The sequence below is a fragment of the Morchella sextelata genome, assembly GCF_020137385.1.
Source record: "Morchella sextelata strain SCLS chromosome Unknown scls_13, whole genome shotgun sequence".
In the NCBI taxonomy this organism is placed as follows: Eukaryota; Fungi; Ascomycota; class Pezizomycetes; order Pezizales; family Morchellaceae; genus Morchella; species Morchella sextelata.
Window position 1 is genome coordinate 1288295 of NW_025408628.1, and position 16775 is coordinate 1305069.

Below are 16775 nucleotides of genomic sequence, written 5' to 3' on the forward strand. Positions count from 1 at the left end.
ACGCGTTAGGAGTTCTACATACACGGCCATCTCTGTAGCAGTTACCCTGCTTTCATGATTAGTCACTCGACCTTTTTTCTATATTGGGGATGCACTTGCCATCATCATTATCTATATCAATGGCTTCAAGTACCACGGCGCTCGAGTACGAGATTCTCTCGTCATTTCTCCTCTCCCGTGCATCATTACAGGACATCATCTCTCTCCGCAAGTTCACTGAACTATTCCCAAAAGATAAGCAGTCAAATCCTCAGATTAAGCTCCTTTACGCAGAGCTCCAGCTTCAGCGCAACAAAACATGTGATCGCGTTAAAAAGAACATACAATTCGAAGCTCGACTCGGCGCAAAACAACGAAGGGATGCAAAAAGGCAGCAGCGAGAGGGGCAGCACATAGATGATGACGCGATGACGGGGATTGAAGTAAGGTTCACAGAAAACACCGGTAGGCTTTTCACTACGCTAACTGGGGAATTTATCATGTAGCTCTTTGGTGCAGCTCCTTCAGAACCAAAGCTCCCATTAAAGGAGCTTTTACAGCAAATGACGGCCGCTGCCGAAGATCTTGATGCAGAGTTCAAAAATCTCGATAGGGAATGCGATGAGATACTCGAAGACCTCAAAACTACAATTGGAGATCTCAGCGATCTGCGTTACGGAAAGTTCGCCAACGCAGGTTTGGACGAAAAGGTTGTTTCGGATTTGGAGAATCTGCACAAGGCCTGCGAACGAGTCTTAAACCCCGATTCTCATTCAAATGAAACTTAGTAGTTACACGATAGTGAGCGTACATGAATACCACAAGTTCAAATCTCTCTGGGAAAAAAAAGAAAAATGGAAAAAGTAAGAGCTTTTCCTTCTTTGACCCCTATATCTGTGTTTGTGATAATAAACACCACTGCACGGAATAGTGTGTTCCCAATATTCAAAAAGAAATCACCCTTTCTTAGTTGTTTAGCCATTTCCTTATAGCCTACTCTTCAATAATGACCGACTCTTTCCGAATATAAAAGAAACCAAACAAAGCGCCGAACCCAAATCTCTGACACTACAAGTTCAGAAGCCCAAGAAATTATGAAGAACCAGCAGCAGGCCCGGGGGCTCTTGGTGGGGTTGTAGTGACACCCCTAGTTATCCGTGACCTGTACATCGGGACAAGATAAGCATGCATAAAATAAAATGTCATGTAATAGGGACAAAGGCATACATAATAGTCCTTCCCAAAAGACTGATCGTAACCATCATGACCCACGGCGGGAGGGTCTCATAATATATCAAGGCCGTAGAAATATAAGGCACAACGAAGTCTTTCAGCGCACCGTCAATAGGATTGAGGATACCCGACCAGGCGTCAACATTCTTCCATGCCGCTTCAGTGTGAAATTTCACCAAATGTGCCGCTTGCTCTCCGTCGATCAACTCGGCGGGCCAAGGAACTTCCCTAATCTCGACGGTGCCATTCGCGAAGGATGCGATGTGGTAAACTTCTGGGAGTTTACCCTGAGATGTCAAGAGGAAGGTCTGACATAATTCCATGGCTTCGGGCGATGCACAGTCGATTCTCCCAAGATTAATTTTGGGGGCGGGGCCAGCAAGGTTCTGAGCAGCAGCGAGCTGAACAGTTGTTTCCTATAGCACTTCTTGTTAGTTTCATATGCGCAGCAACAAAGATAAGAAGCAACCACACACCTCAAAAATCCCATCCCATTTCGTCGCGTTCCGAGTACCGTTAACGTTACTTGTGGTAAAGTAGAAATACCACTCTTCGGCCGTTTCGGTCACGTCAGAACCTTCAGTGACAGCAGTATTGTTGATGGAACTTCGCCAGTTTTCAGATGTGATATTGCGCACCCGCCTCTCGATCACGATGTGTTGGTCGACCTCCTCAACACTCGCAGCGAGTGGCTTCTGTGTGCCCAGAACACGGTTGAGATAATCGCCCCACTGTGCAGACACAAGTGACGCGCCAGCCAAGAGGAAGAGTGAAGATAGCCGCATGATTTCCTTTTCTTTCTTTCTATTATAAGATAGCTTGTAGTGAGAAGGAAGAGATTTAATATTTAGGTTGTGGATTGTAGGATATATTTGCTTGCGTGCGTGTGTGTGGGTGCGTGTGTGTGTATGTGTGTGTTGTACGTATCTAGTGTAGGGAGTTTAGAAGAGGGAGAGAGGAGTGGGGAACAGTCAGTGTCGGTAGGCGGAAGAAATCCAACTACTTGCACGTATTTGCTAGGAGTATGTGACTGTATATACCAATGGTTCGCCTACAAAGCTGTACGGTGCAGTACGGGTGAGAAAGAAAGGGATTGGAAATTATCATGTACCCTACATACCAATTCGCTTCAAGCAACGTTGCAGTAAACGAGGCTGTAACCAGGGCCATTGAACTACCCAATGCACTGGACCGACTGGGCATCGACTAGGGAATTGTGAGGCTCAAATCATATCAGTCCCCTTCCCACCATTGACACATACATACCCCTTCGTAACATCACCTAACACACTTAGAAGCTCTAATAAGTCTAGAGTCCGCGAAACATTCTATAGTACTCTATGCACATGTGCATTCGTCAAATCACCCCGAAGCCTACATTTACAAGGATTATATTGCTAATAAAAGCCATGTAGGTATCGCACTGTAGTTCTGTAGGTACATATATATCCACTGCATACTAAGTACCTTCGGTCTAGTTATTAAGAGAATTTAATATATATGTAGTCCAATACTCTATAATCCAACACATTGGACTGATACTAGTAGAATGCCAGGTGCATTAGTATCTCCCAAAGTTCTCTAGCTGCCATCGATCTCTGACTTACACCGCTACTATAGCTAGTGAGGGTTCCCTCCCCCTAATTATATGCATTCATGAATGATCTAATTACATTTTAATTTTACGCAGAGAGAAAGCACATGTAGTGTATTTCCGTAATAATTTATATAGCCTGCAGCTGGGCCCCGTACTGACAGTAGGCTGCAGCTGTTTGGACCGGCAGCTGTTAAAAGCTTCGACTGGGGGATAATTGGGAGCAGTGCTCAATATTATCGCGAAATAAAACTATGTACTGTCTAGCTTACACCTACTCGCGCTGGTACTCGTGTGTAGATCTAGAGAATATAGACAAATTTACCTAGACTGCGCTTCTCCCACCAGACTGGGCATGTATTCCGTGGGGATATTGATACAAGATCTGATACATCGGCCATCACCTATATATATGTATCTGGAAAAGAGCCACTACTATAATACAGTAAGTACATACATATACATGTAGTTACAATATATTACCAACCTAGAGCACCAAATGAAGTGACATCTGCGGGGTAGCGTTTCCTCCTCCCCTCCTCTCCCCACTTTTTCAACCCGCTGATGAGCACACGCATCTGCCACATCTAAACACCCTACGAGTTAGAACTGAGCCATGGAGGATGTATATATACATAGAAATAGCCTACCACATTTATACTCAGAGTGGCATATTTGACTGAAGAAAACCCCCCTAGCGATCCAACATTACACAATAGAAGGTAGAACACACGTTATTGTGGTTGGTACCGGTCGAGATACTTTTTTCTCCAGCAAGTTAGCATATTTCTATTTAACTTTCAGCCACTGGGCAAGGACGCTACATTGATGTCTCAAGTCAACAATTCACTTCTGAATTCCGTCTTCGCAGGAAGATGTGCACTCCGTCTTCGCTATTACTTCAACACCAGGCGCATGATAGCACAGACATTCCATGCGTGCAACAGAAGCTAGCTGAATACCCCGAGTCCGGGAGCCTACTAAATACATATGTACTTAATCTACTCACGATCACTCCCCTCTGAAGCTAGGGCCATTAAAAAACATACACACATGATCTTAAAACCCTCTCTTGACTAGAAGGCTCTCGCGGGTTCTACTATCCACGATCTTCAATAAATAAGGGCTATCTTCAAAGGCGGAATCGAACAGCTACAAGTAGCGCTCCCTAGATGAGGCTCATACAGGAGTAGACCATGATCAACATCGGTATTTACAGAAATATTCAGGTTGGCACTATATTAAAGAGTGGGCTACCCTCCTATATGCACGTGACTGATAAAAACAATGTATATCATCCTAAAAACAGGTCGACGGAACTTTCCCTATCTAGCAAAGATTTGCAGGGCCAATGATCGCTGCATCCACAATACTTGACAATCGCCCCCACGCAAAATCCCAACACCACTAAACCTACTCTAGGTACAGTTAGTTGTTTTGGGAGCAAAAATAAAAATAATTGAACAGCGAACAAAGATTTTTGCCAGTGGGTACAGACAATCAATTTGTTGGCTAAAATGTATATACTTTGGTTGTTGCCCCGACTGTAAGTTTACCTACTCAAAAAAACATTTTCAAAAGAGAAGAAAAATGAATCATGATTTCGCCCGGGCTCGAACCGGGGACCACAAGTGAAACTGGTGTTAGACTTGTGTGATAACCAACTACACCACGAAACCTTGACGTAAGCGCCTTCTTTTAGCAAATTCTCAAAGTATAGTAGTTATTACACAGTAATGATCAAACCCACATATTTCCACGCGCTCTCTCTTACAGAGAGCCATCATGTTCTCTTCACCCCCTCCAAGCCGCCGCCTGAAATAAAACCAGCCCGAGAGGAGGAGTATTCTCAGATTCTTGTTGTTACACCCGTGTCTAGAAAATTCCCGGAGCCCCTCCATCATGGCAACGGGACCCCCACGGCTCAATTAACCACAACCAAAGTGAACTTTCATACAAGATTGGACAGGATAGCTAAAGAGAGAATGTAGAATAAGAATATCCTAAAATAAGTTGTGAAAAAACATTACTTTGTATCTTTGGCCTCCGCTTTTGGTAGGTCTAATTATACTTGTATGAAATAATACTATAAACAATACTCTTTTAATTCTAGCTCATCAGCAGTTCGTTGCATCAACCCAAAAATATCCATATAGGAAATAGAGACTATGTCTATTCTACCTGTATCTATATTTTCTTCTAGAGGTATCTGGTTGTTGTTGTTCAGTTTCGAAAAGTTGACTCCGTTGCTATGGGGGCTCCGGGAATTATCTAGACACGGGTGTACATATAGACTAATAACTAGACAATAAACGCCGCCAAAGATACCATTTTATCCACCCGGTCCCACAGCCAAATATTCTACACTCCAATATAGCAACATACATGATATATATACACGCCTGCCACCTCCATACCACCACGCAACCGCAATGATACTAGATCGCGGCGCCCCTCTCCACTGCCCACTCCTTCGGTTCTAGGCCCATCTCGCCGTCCGCTAGCGGTACCGCCTCGCCATTTACATGGGGCACCACGCTTTCGCCCTCCTCCTCGCGGTCCATGATTGCGTCCTCGTCTTCCTCCTCCTCCACCACCTTCTCCTCCTTGAAGAGTTCCTTGAGGACATGTTTATGGCGCGGCAACTTGATGTTCTTAAGCGCCGTGTCGATGAGACACTCGCAAATAACCTTGAGCTCCTGTGCGGTTTCCCGGGGTGTAAAGGTTGCGGGGAAGCGCCATCTATGTGCATTGACAAATGTTAACTCTAATCATATGAGCAGGGGAGGGGGGGAAAAGCCCCCGCGGGGGGGGGGGGGGGGTGGATTACGAGAGCCATAGGTACAGCAGAAGACTCTTATGGAGAGACTCAAGCGCACGCAGCTCCTCGGGCTGCGTCGGGTTATCGATATCGAGGATCTCGAGGTCGAAAGTTTGCAACTTAAGGACGCTACCGTCGCGGGAGCTAGCCAAGATTTCTGCCATCTCAAGGGCGGCCGCCTGCACAGCATCGTCCGTGCTGATGGGCGCCATGCAAAACATGAGTCTCTCCGTGATAGTGAGGCCTTTAACGCTCTCCAGCGCGCGCGCGGTCATCAAAATATCTTCCAAGGAGCACATGTGGAAGAGGCTCTTGTTGAGCTGCGCCGAACTGCGCATCGCGAGCAGGATCTTGGCGAGCGGCGCATCGGGCGGGAAGAGGGCTGCGAAGTTCTCGATGTGGGTGGTGGAAGGGAGGATCCCGGCGGAGCGGAGCGGCTGTGGTTCAATGGCCATGGATTGCCGCAGCAGCGGCATGTCATCGTCATCGAGTGCGGTGACCAGCCCCGGGAGGGGTGCGGAGAGCGCGGCGGAGGCGCTGATGTCAACGTGGGTCTCGGCGGATTTGCTGGTGGGGACGCGGAAGCGGCCGGCACGACCGGCAATCTGTTTGATGGAAGGGACGGAGACGGGCTCCATTTGTTTGCCGTTGAACTTTACGGTCGTTTCGAAAATGATACGTTTTACGCTCCTGTTTTTTTTGTGTGTGTGTTAGTGGGTCAATGATCGGAGGAGATACCAATGATCGGAGTTTCTAGAAATGGGACTTACAGGTTGAGTCCCATACCGACGGCGTCGGAGGCGACGAGGATTTCGTATTCACTGTTGGGGTCGTTAAAGAGCTGGGCCTGAATACTCCTAGTTTCTGGGGGCAGGGAGCCGTAGATGACAGCGCATTTCTTCCCCGTAGTAGACTCAATCTCGCGCTTCAGTGCAAAGATGTTCTTCCTCGAAAAAGTAACCACACAGTCGCCCTTTTCGAGCTGGTAGAGGTCGCCCTTGAGACTCTCCGTCATCAGCTGGAGCCCACCAAGTCTAGTATATCGCCTGATGACCAACTTCTCGCCCATCATCTTTGCCAGCTTCGAGATGAGCTCCACGGTCCGCTCCTCACCACACATGTGCACCTCCTTCGCACGAACACCTAGAAGCGCCTGCGTCCATGCCCACCCACGGTCCTCATCCCCAATCATCTGGATCTCGTCGAGCACCGCGACATCAACCCGCCGGCTCAGATCCACCATCTCCACCGTACTCGAGTAGATCCCGGCCTCCTCGCTCGTAACACGGCGCTCGTCACCCGTCACAAGATTGCAGGGTATGCCCTGAGCGTTCATACGCTCGTAGACCTCGTGCGCCAGCAGCCGAAGCGGCCCCGCGTAGACACCGCTCTGGCTCTCCTTAAGGCGCTGCAGCGCGTTGTACGTCTTCCCACTGTTTGTCGGGCCGACGTGCAAGTACCATGTGCGCTGGTAATGCCTTGTGCTCGGATACCACTCCTGCGGGTACCGCAGATCCGCGACCTTGCCCATCACATCCTTCCCCGCAATTGCCACCTCCGTGCCTACGAAAGCCTGAAATTGCTTTTTGAGCCACAACGGGAGTCCATCGTTGGAGGAGATTGCGGCGGTGATCTGGGAGCGCGTGGTGAAGAGCTCATGGCGCGGAGACTTCCACTCGGATTTTGTGCTGGAGCTTGCGGCAAAGAGAACATCGTTTTCGAACAGGCGGAACTTTTGCACGAGCTTTTGGGGCTCGAGGTCTAGGGCTGCAAGGTATTCAGGAAGGATGGAGTCAGAGGGGAAGCGATCGCTGCCTTGGGGGAGGAAAGGGGGTCGGATGCGCTCAAAAATGGAGCGGAGGATCTTTGTGAGTTGGTTATTGGTGAGGACGCTGGGGTTTTTGCAGCTGTCTTTGAGGATACGGAAGGCGGGCTGGAGAGATAAGTTAGCTGTATATATACTACTGTTGCACTGTATATGGTAGTTGCGTTGGAAGAGGGGCGAATTGAAGCTATGTGTGACTGTACCTTTGTCTTGACAGATCTGTAGCGGACTGTTCCTGGGATTGCGCCTGGGAGTTGTCGTGAAAGGATTGGTGTTATCTGCCTAGGGGCAAGAGTACAGAATATGCATTTACTCGTCACTCCACGCAGTCGGGCAGCCATTGTGCGAGTCTGCCGGTGGTAGAGAGGGTATATGAGGGAGGGTGGGGGAAGAATTGAATGTGGTGAGAATGAGACCTCCGTGGTCGTGGAGAGGGATGAGGTCTTGGCTCTAGATTTTTTTCTTATGCAGCTGCCATCCACCTGCATTGGTTGCCCCTCCACCCAAGATGGCTAGTGTGAGCCATGTCTGAGACTCTGAGTGAGCCTCAAGAGATGCGACAGCACAATGTGGGGTGGGATTATGTAACACAGCTCGATATCATGCACTGGCAGACAGGCCAGTCAAAATGGCAGTACTTGGAGTGACATGAAACCTTCTTGAATTTGGAATCGAAGAATCTGGTGATCGTTTTAGGAACAACCTTAGATATCATATTTCTCCTTTACAGATGTAACGTAATGCCATAAAGTCAAGCATTACTACATACACAAAGGACATTAGCCTGACGGAATTAATACAAAACCTATAGAATTACCCATCAGTCCATCCTCTACTTTTTACCCGATAGTTGTGCTCTAGGTGCTAGCCTCCGGACTTATCAAATCTCAAAGTCTATGTAGTCGCATACAAGACGTAGGTATGACTCTTACAGCAGGACAGAAATATGCACAAGGAACATGTACTCTACATGTAGCTAGTGGCCGCTATCTCGACGACTTGATGGTGTTTAATCACCAAATAATAATTCTCGCCCGGATTCTGCACTTGACGTCAATCATGCCCACCCGCCCGCGATACAATCAATGCAGACTATCGGGATGGTATTTGGTGTTTAAACACCAAATCACTCAGATAGAGTGCGCCGGCGGGTGTGGGTTTGGTGTTTAATCACCAAATGGATGCCCATGTACCCCTGCGCCGGGCGGTTGCTGGTCGGGATTTGGTGTTTAATCACCAAATGGCTGCTGTTATCGGGGGTTGCGGCTCCATTAGCCGATTGCATACTCACCAAGTAGGTACATGTAGGTACATGCATTGTTGCCCCCGCCATCCAAGAACCCGGCCCCTCCAACCGTTTTTTCTTTTCGCTTCAAAACGTCACTCCCGGACAAGCTCTATATAAGGAACTGGGCAAGCCCGCTATTTCTTTGTTTTTCCCAACCACTCAACAGCCAGTTAATCAATCAACCAGTCAGTCACTTTTTATACATATAAATCTTACTGAATATACAATGGCCGATGGAATCAAGCAAGCATTCGCAAGGTGCAAGGCCGAGGGCAGGGTGCATTCGTCCCCCCCCCGCCAAATTATCTAGCAATTGAAGCTAACACTACTAAAAAAAAATATAGAGAGCCCTCGTCACCTATGTCACCGCTGGCTATCCTACCGCCGGCGAGACTGTTGATGTAATGCTCGCCATGGAGGCTGGTGGCGCTGGTACGAAAGACTGCTCAAATCTCTCTTCATACTTTCCAAACTAATTCATATTCTCCCCCTCCTCTGTATCCAGACCTCATCGAGCTCGGTCTCCCGTTCACAGACCCCATCGCCGACGGACCCACTATCCAAAAGGCCAACACCGTCGCCCTCCTTAATGGTGTCTCTATTACCACAACGCTCGCCGTTGTCCGCGATGCCCGCGCCAAAGGCCTCAAAGTCCCCGTCCTCTTCATGGGCTACTACAACCCCATCCTCGCATACGGTGACGAGAAGTTTGTGCAAGACTGCAAGTCTTCCGGAGTTAACGGCTTCATCATCTGCGATCTCCCTCCCGAGGAGGCCGTCCGCTTCCGTGAGAGCTGCAGAAAGGAGGGAATGAGCTACGTCCCATTGATTGCGCCGTCCACAAGTCCCGCTCGGTTGAAGTTGTTATGCAGAATCGCAGACTCGTTCATATATGTTGTGTCGCGCATGGGGGTCACCGGTGCGACAGGGACGCTCAATGTTGGCCTCGGGGATCTCTGCAAGAGGGTCCATGAGTCATCCGGCAACACGCCCATTGCGGTCGGTTTTGGTGTATCCACCCGCGAGCACTTCCTCTCTGTCGGCGAGTTTGCGGAGGGTGTCGTTATTGGCTCCCAGATCGTCAATGTCCTTGACGAGGCCGCGCCGGGTTCCAGGCCAGAGGCCGTCAGGAAGTACTGCGCTCACATTGTCGGCAGGGACACCGATGCCACAACCCGCGAAGTCGGGATGGTCGAGGCCATTGGAAAAGCCACCGAGACCGGCGCCGTACACCCCACCGCGGTCATTACTGATAAGGACGTTCCCTCCGGCCCTGGGCTCGGCGATCAGCTCATGGCACTCAGTGCCTCCGAGCTTGACTCCCACGTATGTACTTCGTAGTCAACGACCACAAAAACCACTTGCTAATCCCATTATCTGTAGGCGATCCCTGACCGCTTCGGCGAATTCGGCGGCCAGTACGTCCCCGAATCATTAATGGACTGTCTTGCAGAGCTTGAGGCCGGCTTCGTAGCGGCAAACGAAGACCCCGCATTCTGGGAGGAATACCGCTCTTACTACCCATACATGGGCCGCCCGGGCCAGCTCCATCTCGCCGAGCGCCTCACCGAGCACTGCGACGGTGCCAACATCTGGCTCAAGCGTGAGGATCTCAACCACACTGGTTCCCACAAGATCAACAACGCCCTCGGCCAAGTTCTGATCGCTCGCCGCCTCGGAAAGACCGAAATCATCGCCGAGACCGGTGCAGGCCAACACGGTGTGGCCACCGCAACCGTATGCGCAAAGTTCGGCATGAAGTGCACCGTCTATATGGGCGCCGAAGATGTCCGCCGCCAGGCCCTCAACGTCTTCCGAATGAAGCTCCTCGGCGCCCAAGTCGTCTCTGTCGAGGCCGGCTCCCGAACACTCCGTGACGCCGTCAACGAGGCGCTCAGGGCCTGGGTTGTTCACCTCTCAACCACCCACTACATCATTGGCTCTGCTATCGGTCCACACCCCTTCCCAACCATCGTAAGAACCTTCCAATCCGTCATCGGTAACGAGACCAAGTCCCAGCTCCAAGCCCTCCGCGGAAAGCTCCCCGACGCAGTCGTAGCCTGCGTCGGCGGCGGCTCTAACTGCGTCGGCATGTTCTACCCCTTCTCGAACGATCCTAGCGTCAAGCTCCTCGGTGTCGAAGCCGGCGGCGACGGCCTAGACACCGCACGCCACTCCGCAACACTTACCGGCGGCACCAAGGGAGTCCTCCACGGCGTGCGCACATACGTGCTCCAGAACCTTGAGGGCCAGATCGACGAGACGCACTCCGTCTCTGCAGGACTGGACTACCCCGGTGTCGGTCCGGAGCTGGCATCGTGGAAGGACTCGGGACGCGCAAAGTTCATTGCGGCCACGGATGCAGAGGCGTTTATGGGCTTCCGGAAGCTGTCGGAGCTGGAGGGGATCATCCCGGCGCTGGAGAGCGCGCATGCCATCTTTGGCGGGATGGAGCTGGCAAAGACGATGAAGCAGGGCGAGGATGTGGTGATCTGTTTGTCGGGGAGAGGCGACAAGGATGTGCAGCAGGTGGCGGAGGAGCTGCCGAGATTGGGACCTGGGATTGGTTGGGATCTGAGGTTTTAGAGAGAGTGTGTGCAAGGGGGGTTATCTTTTGGATAGTCCAATTTGAAGAAGAAAAGAGAGTGTTTGTGTGTTTTTGCTATTTGAATGTTATTTCCTTCCGTCATATAGTTGCGTGGTGTGGTTGCGTTGGGTCGAGTGATGCCTTGTGATCGAAAACTGCAGGATGGGTTTCGAATATACCACATGTGGTTTGCAACCTGGATACTTTGCTGTACTGTGTATTGAAGCTCTTGAAAACACCCGATGTTGTTAGGTAGCCTACATAGCCATACGTATCAAAAGATCAATACCCTACAAGTAATCTTGTTCCCAGACATTTGTCAACCCGTTCCTCGTTCTGCCTGCTGCGATCACACCACATGCTGGTCACGAGGCTACCCTACAAGTCTTTCGCGGTGAAAAACAGTCAAGACTGCGCCATGGCATGCATGTCTCAGGATACTTCCAACTGAACACATCTTGCCTATGACTTTGAGACCAGTTAATCAATGCGAGTGATATGTCATGATGTAACTAAAAAAAAGAGAAATATCTAACACAACTCATACGGCAGGAGATATGTTATTCCAGGTAGGGATAATTGGGTATGAAGACGTCCTGCTTGTGATGATCATCAGGTTTCACAGCGTTAGGGGGTACGAGGGGTTGTGTGTTGGTCTTGGTGGTAACGAGGTTTGATCTTATACTTGTGGATAGGTAAGCTGCGCGGCGGGGTACTCGGGCGGCTTGAGTAGTGGTGGTGGGGAGGGAGAGGGTACCCATGTACGCTAGATAGTTGTTTGTGGGTATGGCGGAACGGAAAGTTGGTGTCAGTATATGGCTACCGTATTGATGTGCATGAAAGGGCTGGAAGTCAACCAGAAGAGCCCAAGTATAGGCACATCCATGATACAAAAGGTTTTTAGATTGAGTACACAACTTCTGGTAAAAAGAACGCGGATGGAAGATTGTCTCGTCCTGGGACTTTCTTCTATTGCCCGGGCCCCTTGCGAGTTACGGACTTTCACCGCCGGAGAGGAGCATATATAAATGATGGGAGGAGCATATATGCATGTATAGTAATTTTCCAGAAGTGATTGGGAGTGAGGGTCTATCAGTGGTGGCCGTCTATTAGATTGAAAGACTACTAAGCCCCACCCTACGTTTATTAGTTGATGTGGTTCGTGTTGTATCACCATAATTTTGGGGATTCTAGAAGTACCATGTAATGGCAGTTGAAGCTACAGAGCTATTAATGATTCCTCTCAGCTGTGACGATTTGACAGACTTCATTTTGACAGATATCACTGAAAGTTCAACGGATTATGTCCCCATGTATTACCAAAATTTGATGCTCTGTCTTTCCAAAGCTGGATTGTGGTGATTTAGGCTTTGGATTAATCAATCACGGTTTCGTCAATTTGATCATTGACTTTGATAAGGTATTAGATGATCAGATAAGATAGGGAGCGCTGATAGTCATACTTTGCCTGTCTTGGCACTTCCGCCTCTTCAAAGGAAAAAATAATCAGCCCTGGAAGCTTCAGACCCAAGCGACAAGAACTGCTCGAGGAACATTTCGACCCCTCAACGTGCAAGGGCAGCCCGAAACAGCTTGCCTTCTATACAATCCACTCCAAGGCTGATGCTAGCTGTAACCCGACGGGCGCTTCTGTCAGTGCTCCCCATCGCGCGACGAAGACCACTTCCGAACCTCCCATCACGACACCTCCGAAGCACAACAAGATGCTTCCATGGCACCCCAAGAGCCCTCCAAACCGACCCGAATGATCCGCACAAGCCTAACGCTACTCCCGCAGACTTCTTCACAAAGAAGACTGATATTCAGGCCGATTCGCCCCCGAGAGAAAGCAAGGGGGGTGGAGCCTCGCCTACTGATGGAGAACCTGCAGAGTCTACGATAAAGCCAGAGACGGAAGAGCTTCTCTCCAATGGTGGTGACGAGAACCCAGCAGACCGGCCTCAGCGACCGCGGGGCCGGCCATCGGGTTCAAAGTCGAGGGGAGGACGGTTGATACCTAAGATGATCCCGGCAATGCCGAAACCTGACGTACCGCTTTGGTTTCTCGAACATGGAGTAACACTGCGGGAGGACAGCATTGTGAATCCGGCGAATTGGAAGCTTGGGATCTCTCCAGCTAAGGAAATTCCGGAGTCAGGGAAGGCCGAATCTGCAGAGGAGCTAGAAACAAACGAGGAGGTTAAACAGCTGCTTGAGGAGATAGAAACAGAGAAAAAGTATCGTTATTGGGTAGACGATGTTGTATGGAAGGAAATCATAACGCATGTACAAGCCGGACTAATGCTACCCAAAGCAACTTACCTAGATAGCTTCGCTTCTATGAAGTCGAATTGTCTCCTTCACTTTCCAAAAGAAGGTGGGATCTACTTCTTGGACGCAGTGGTGGAGGCTGTAGCATCAGACGTTGGGGCGGATCTCGTACGGATTGATGCCCAGGATTTGGAGGAGATAGCTGGTGATTTCTTGGGTGACTCACGGCATTGTGAGTATTATCCACTGCTTTAATCCGCCTTCAAGAACTAATAATGACTCCAGTGTCAACCTCTCCTGGGTTTTCGTCTCACGCAATCCGCTCCATAGGATATGACGCCCAACTCGCCTCTTCCCTCTCCAAGGAGGTTGAGGAACCCGAGGAAGACGTCGAGGAAAACGAGGAAGAGGAATACGAAGAGGAAGAAGAACATGACGCAGAGCCCATACCACCAAAAGGTTTTTCTTCACAGCTCATCAGCGATCTTCCTGAGCCTCTAAAGCAACTTTTGATGTCTGGACGATTGGCAGGAGCGACTGTAATTCCAATTTCTTCCCTCGGCGCTCCAGGTCTTGGTAAAACGCAGGAAACTCTTTCGGATCATTCGAACGAGAAGAAAATGCAAGCACTTTTGGAAGCCCTTATAACCGCCGCTCAAAAGAAGCGAGCAGCAAAATCTTCTCCCTCGATTACGGGGACATCAACTTCAGAAACGACGAAAGACATTAAAGAAAATACGAAAGAAACCATAAAAACACAGCGCCAGTCAAAATCAAACAAAACAATAGTTCATATCCGCGACTATCGCGAACTAGAAAGAACGAATTCCGGGGATGCGGTAATTCGTATGTTTCATGATATAGTTCAACGACGGCGCCGAGATGGCGAAAATATCATAATTCTAGGCACAACGTCGATGGAGGAAACTTCAGAAAACCTCACAAAATCAGGTTTACGCTTGATACAGTCTCAGCCCGAAGATTCCTATGAGAGGACAATTCTTGTCCCCCCTCATCTTTATAACGTTTTGAGCGATGTTTTCAGGGTTGACAAAGAAGCTCGGATACGAGAGGTCAACATTCGTCACCTACGAGATGTGATCCGAAGGAGAAGTGGAGATACAGGCCAGGCCATCTCCTTAACTGTCCCCAAGGACTGGCACCTGAAAAAAGACGAGGGTGAGACGGCAATTTCAGGAATCAAGGATACCATTTGGAACTTTGATCGGGTTCACCGTGTCGCGACCACTGTGCTCGGCCAACGGCTAGGCAAAGGAGGAGAGATTGGAATCCAAGAAATTAAACAGGCTGCTGAACTTCTCGACAATAGTGATGCAATAAAGTTTGCTTGGGCCTCTGATGAGCGTCTCCGACAAAAAACAATGAAGGAAATCGAAGCAATGGATGGTGAACTTGACCCGACATTCACTAAAGTTAGTGGGGAATGGAAAAGTACAAAAGTAAAATTGCCGAAGAATTGCACGCCACATGAAAAAAAGCTTCTCGGCGGTGTCATCAACCCTGAGAATATTCATACAGGATTCTCCTCAGTCCGAGCTCCGGAGGAAACTATCGAGGCTTTGAAAACATTAACTTCAATGTCACTCATAAGACCAGAGGCGTTCAAGTATGGTGTTTTAGCAACAGACAGGATACCGGGGGTGTTATTATATGGCCCCCCCGGCACTGGTAAAACTTTGTTGGCGAAAGCCGTCGCCAAAGAGAGTGGAGCTACAGTATGCACCAATCCCCCCTCAATTAACTTATCACGGCTAGTTTCTAATCTCTCCATAGGTTCTTGAAGTCAGTGGGTCAGAAATCTTTGACATGTATGTTGGTGAAGGTGAAAAGAACGTTAAAGCCATCTTTTCACTCGCCAAAAAGCTCTCTCCTTGTGTTGTCTTCATAGATGAAGCCGACGCAATCTTTGGCAGCCGTCACAGTCACTCAACTAGAACTGCCCACCGCGAGATCATCAACCAGTTTCTAAAAGAATGGGCCGATCTAACAACCACCGCTTTCATAATGGTTGCTACAAACCGACCCTTCGACCTTGATGATGCAGTTCTCCGTCGTCTTCCCCGTAGAATCCTTATTGACCTTCCCACCCGCGATGATAGACTTGAGATCCTCAAGATACACCTTGAGGGTGAAGTTCTAGCGCCCACTGTATCACTAGAGTCCATTGCAGACCAGACAAACCTTTTCTCTGGATCTGATTTGAAGAATATCTGTGTTTCTGCCGCACTTGCCTGCGTCCGCGAGGAAAACGCCGATGCTGCAAAGGCAAAGTCCGCTGGTGAGGAATATCAATACCCCGAGAAGAGACTGTTAGAGGAGCGCCACTTCGCCAAGGCACTTGAGGAGATCAGTGCCAGCATTAGCGACGACATGTCCTCTCTCACAGAGATCAGGAAGTTCGACGAGAAGTTCGGAGAGAAGAAGGGAAAGAAGAAGAGAAAGGCGAACTGGGGGTTTGTAATGGGTGCTGATCAGCCACAGGCTGAGGGTACGGGTAGAGTAAGGGCAGATTGATGGGGCCGGGGCTTTTGTCTATTAGGGGACTAGACGATTAGGAAACAAAAAAAATGAATTAAACGGCCTCATGTGTGTGTGCTCTGCCTATGTATTTGTACCATATGATGAGGTTGATATATATCTTGGACGTTTTTCTCTTTCTCCGCACTGTATTTAGAAATTTCTTGGTTGTTGGGTTACATATGGCGATGATTCCGGGGGCTCAAATAGGAATCTTAGAAGCATTGTAGACTGTAATGAATAGGTTACGTTACCTTCGCTTCTACGAATTCGTGATAGATACTATAACGAGTGAGAATGGGTTTTTGGTTGCAATTGGACAAATGATTGACAACATAAGGGGTCGATGGCTGCAGGAGTGTGGTGGATTCTATGTATATACATACATGTATTCACCCAAAGCAACACGAATACTAGATTCGCCATCCCTTTACCTCTCACTGTTATTTCCACTAAGGCTAGGACGCCAGCTGTCAGGAATACTCACTTTGTTTCATAATCCGGGCTTAGTGTCAGGTCAACCAAATAGCTGTCCCTACTAAGCCATCTCATCTTGTATCATGTGATATTGTAGAGCAGGTCTACCGAAAACTGTGTCATTTTAGACCCTTTCCAATCATTATAACCAACCAATGAAGA

The 16775-nt window shown here is 49.0% G+C and overlaps 5 protein-coding genes across 5 annotated transcripts; 3 read left to right on the forward strand and 2 right to left on the reverse strand.

The window, feature by feature from the left end:
- Positions 1 to 119: 119 nt before the first annotated feature.
- On the forward strand, positions 120 to 767 carry H6S33_002757 (uncharacterized protein; the record flags this gene model as incomplete). The annotated part of the gene is made up of 2 exons (XM_044834128.1): positions 120 to 422; positions 486 to 767. 2 exons carry the CDS (start codon positions 120 to 122, stop codon positions 765 to 767), a joined length of 585 nt encoding a protein of 194 aa, XP_044692918.1.
- A 304-nt stretch (positions 768 to 1071) lies between these two features.
- On the reverse strand, positions 1072 to 1997 carry H6S33_002758 (uncharacterized protein; the record flags this gene model as incomplete). Its single annotated transcript, XM_044834129.1, has 3 exons — positions 1072 to 1141; positions 1207 to 1628; positions 1689 to 1997. 3 exons carry the CDS (start codon positions 1995 to 1997, stop codon positions 1072 to 1074), a joined length of 801 nt encoding a protein of 266 aa, XP_044692919.1.
- Positions 1998 to 5244: 3247 nt separating this feature from the next.
- Positions 5245 to 7793, reverse strand: H6S33_002759 (uncharacterized protein; the record flags this gene model as incomplete). Its single annotated transcript, XM_044834131.1, has 4 exons — positions 5245 to 5548; positions 5637 to 6317; positions 6398 to 7560; positions 7656 to 7793. The coding sequence occupies 4 exons, from the start codon at positions 7791 to 7793 to the stop codon at positions 5245 to 5247; spliced, it is 2286 nt and encodes a 761-aa protein (XP_044692920.1).
- Positions 7794 to 8966: 1173 nt separating this feature from the next.
- H6S33_002760 (uncharacterized protein) lies at positions 8967 to 11326 on the forward strand (the record flags this gene model as incomplete). The annotated part of the gene is made up of 4 exons (XM_044834132.1): positions 8967 to 9017; positions 9085 to 9172; positions 9246 to 10066; positions 10124 to 11326. The coding sequence occupies 4 exons, from the start codon at positions 8967 to 8969 to the stop codon at positions 11324 to 11326; spliced, it is 2163 nt and encodes a 720-aa protein (XP_044692921.1).
- A 1624-nt stretch (positions 11327 to 12950) lies between these two features.
- On the forward strand, positions 12951 to 16133 carry H6S33_002761 (uncharacterized protein; the record flags this gene model as incomplete). Its single annotated transcript, XM_044834133.1, has 3 exons — positions 12951 to 13830; positions 13884 to 15334; positions 15393 to 16133. 3 exons carry the CDS (start codon positions 12951 to 12953, stop codon positions 16131 to 16133), a joined length of 3072 nt encoding a protein of 1023 aa, XP_044692922.1.
- Positions 16134 to 16775: the final 642 nt, after the last annotated feature.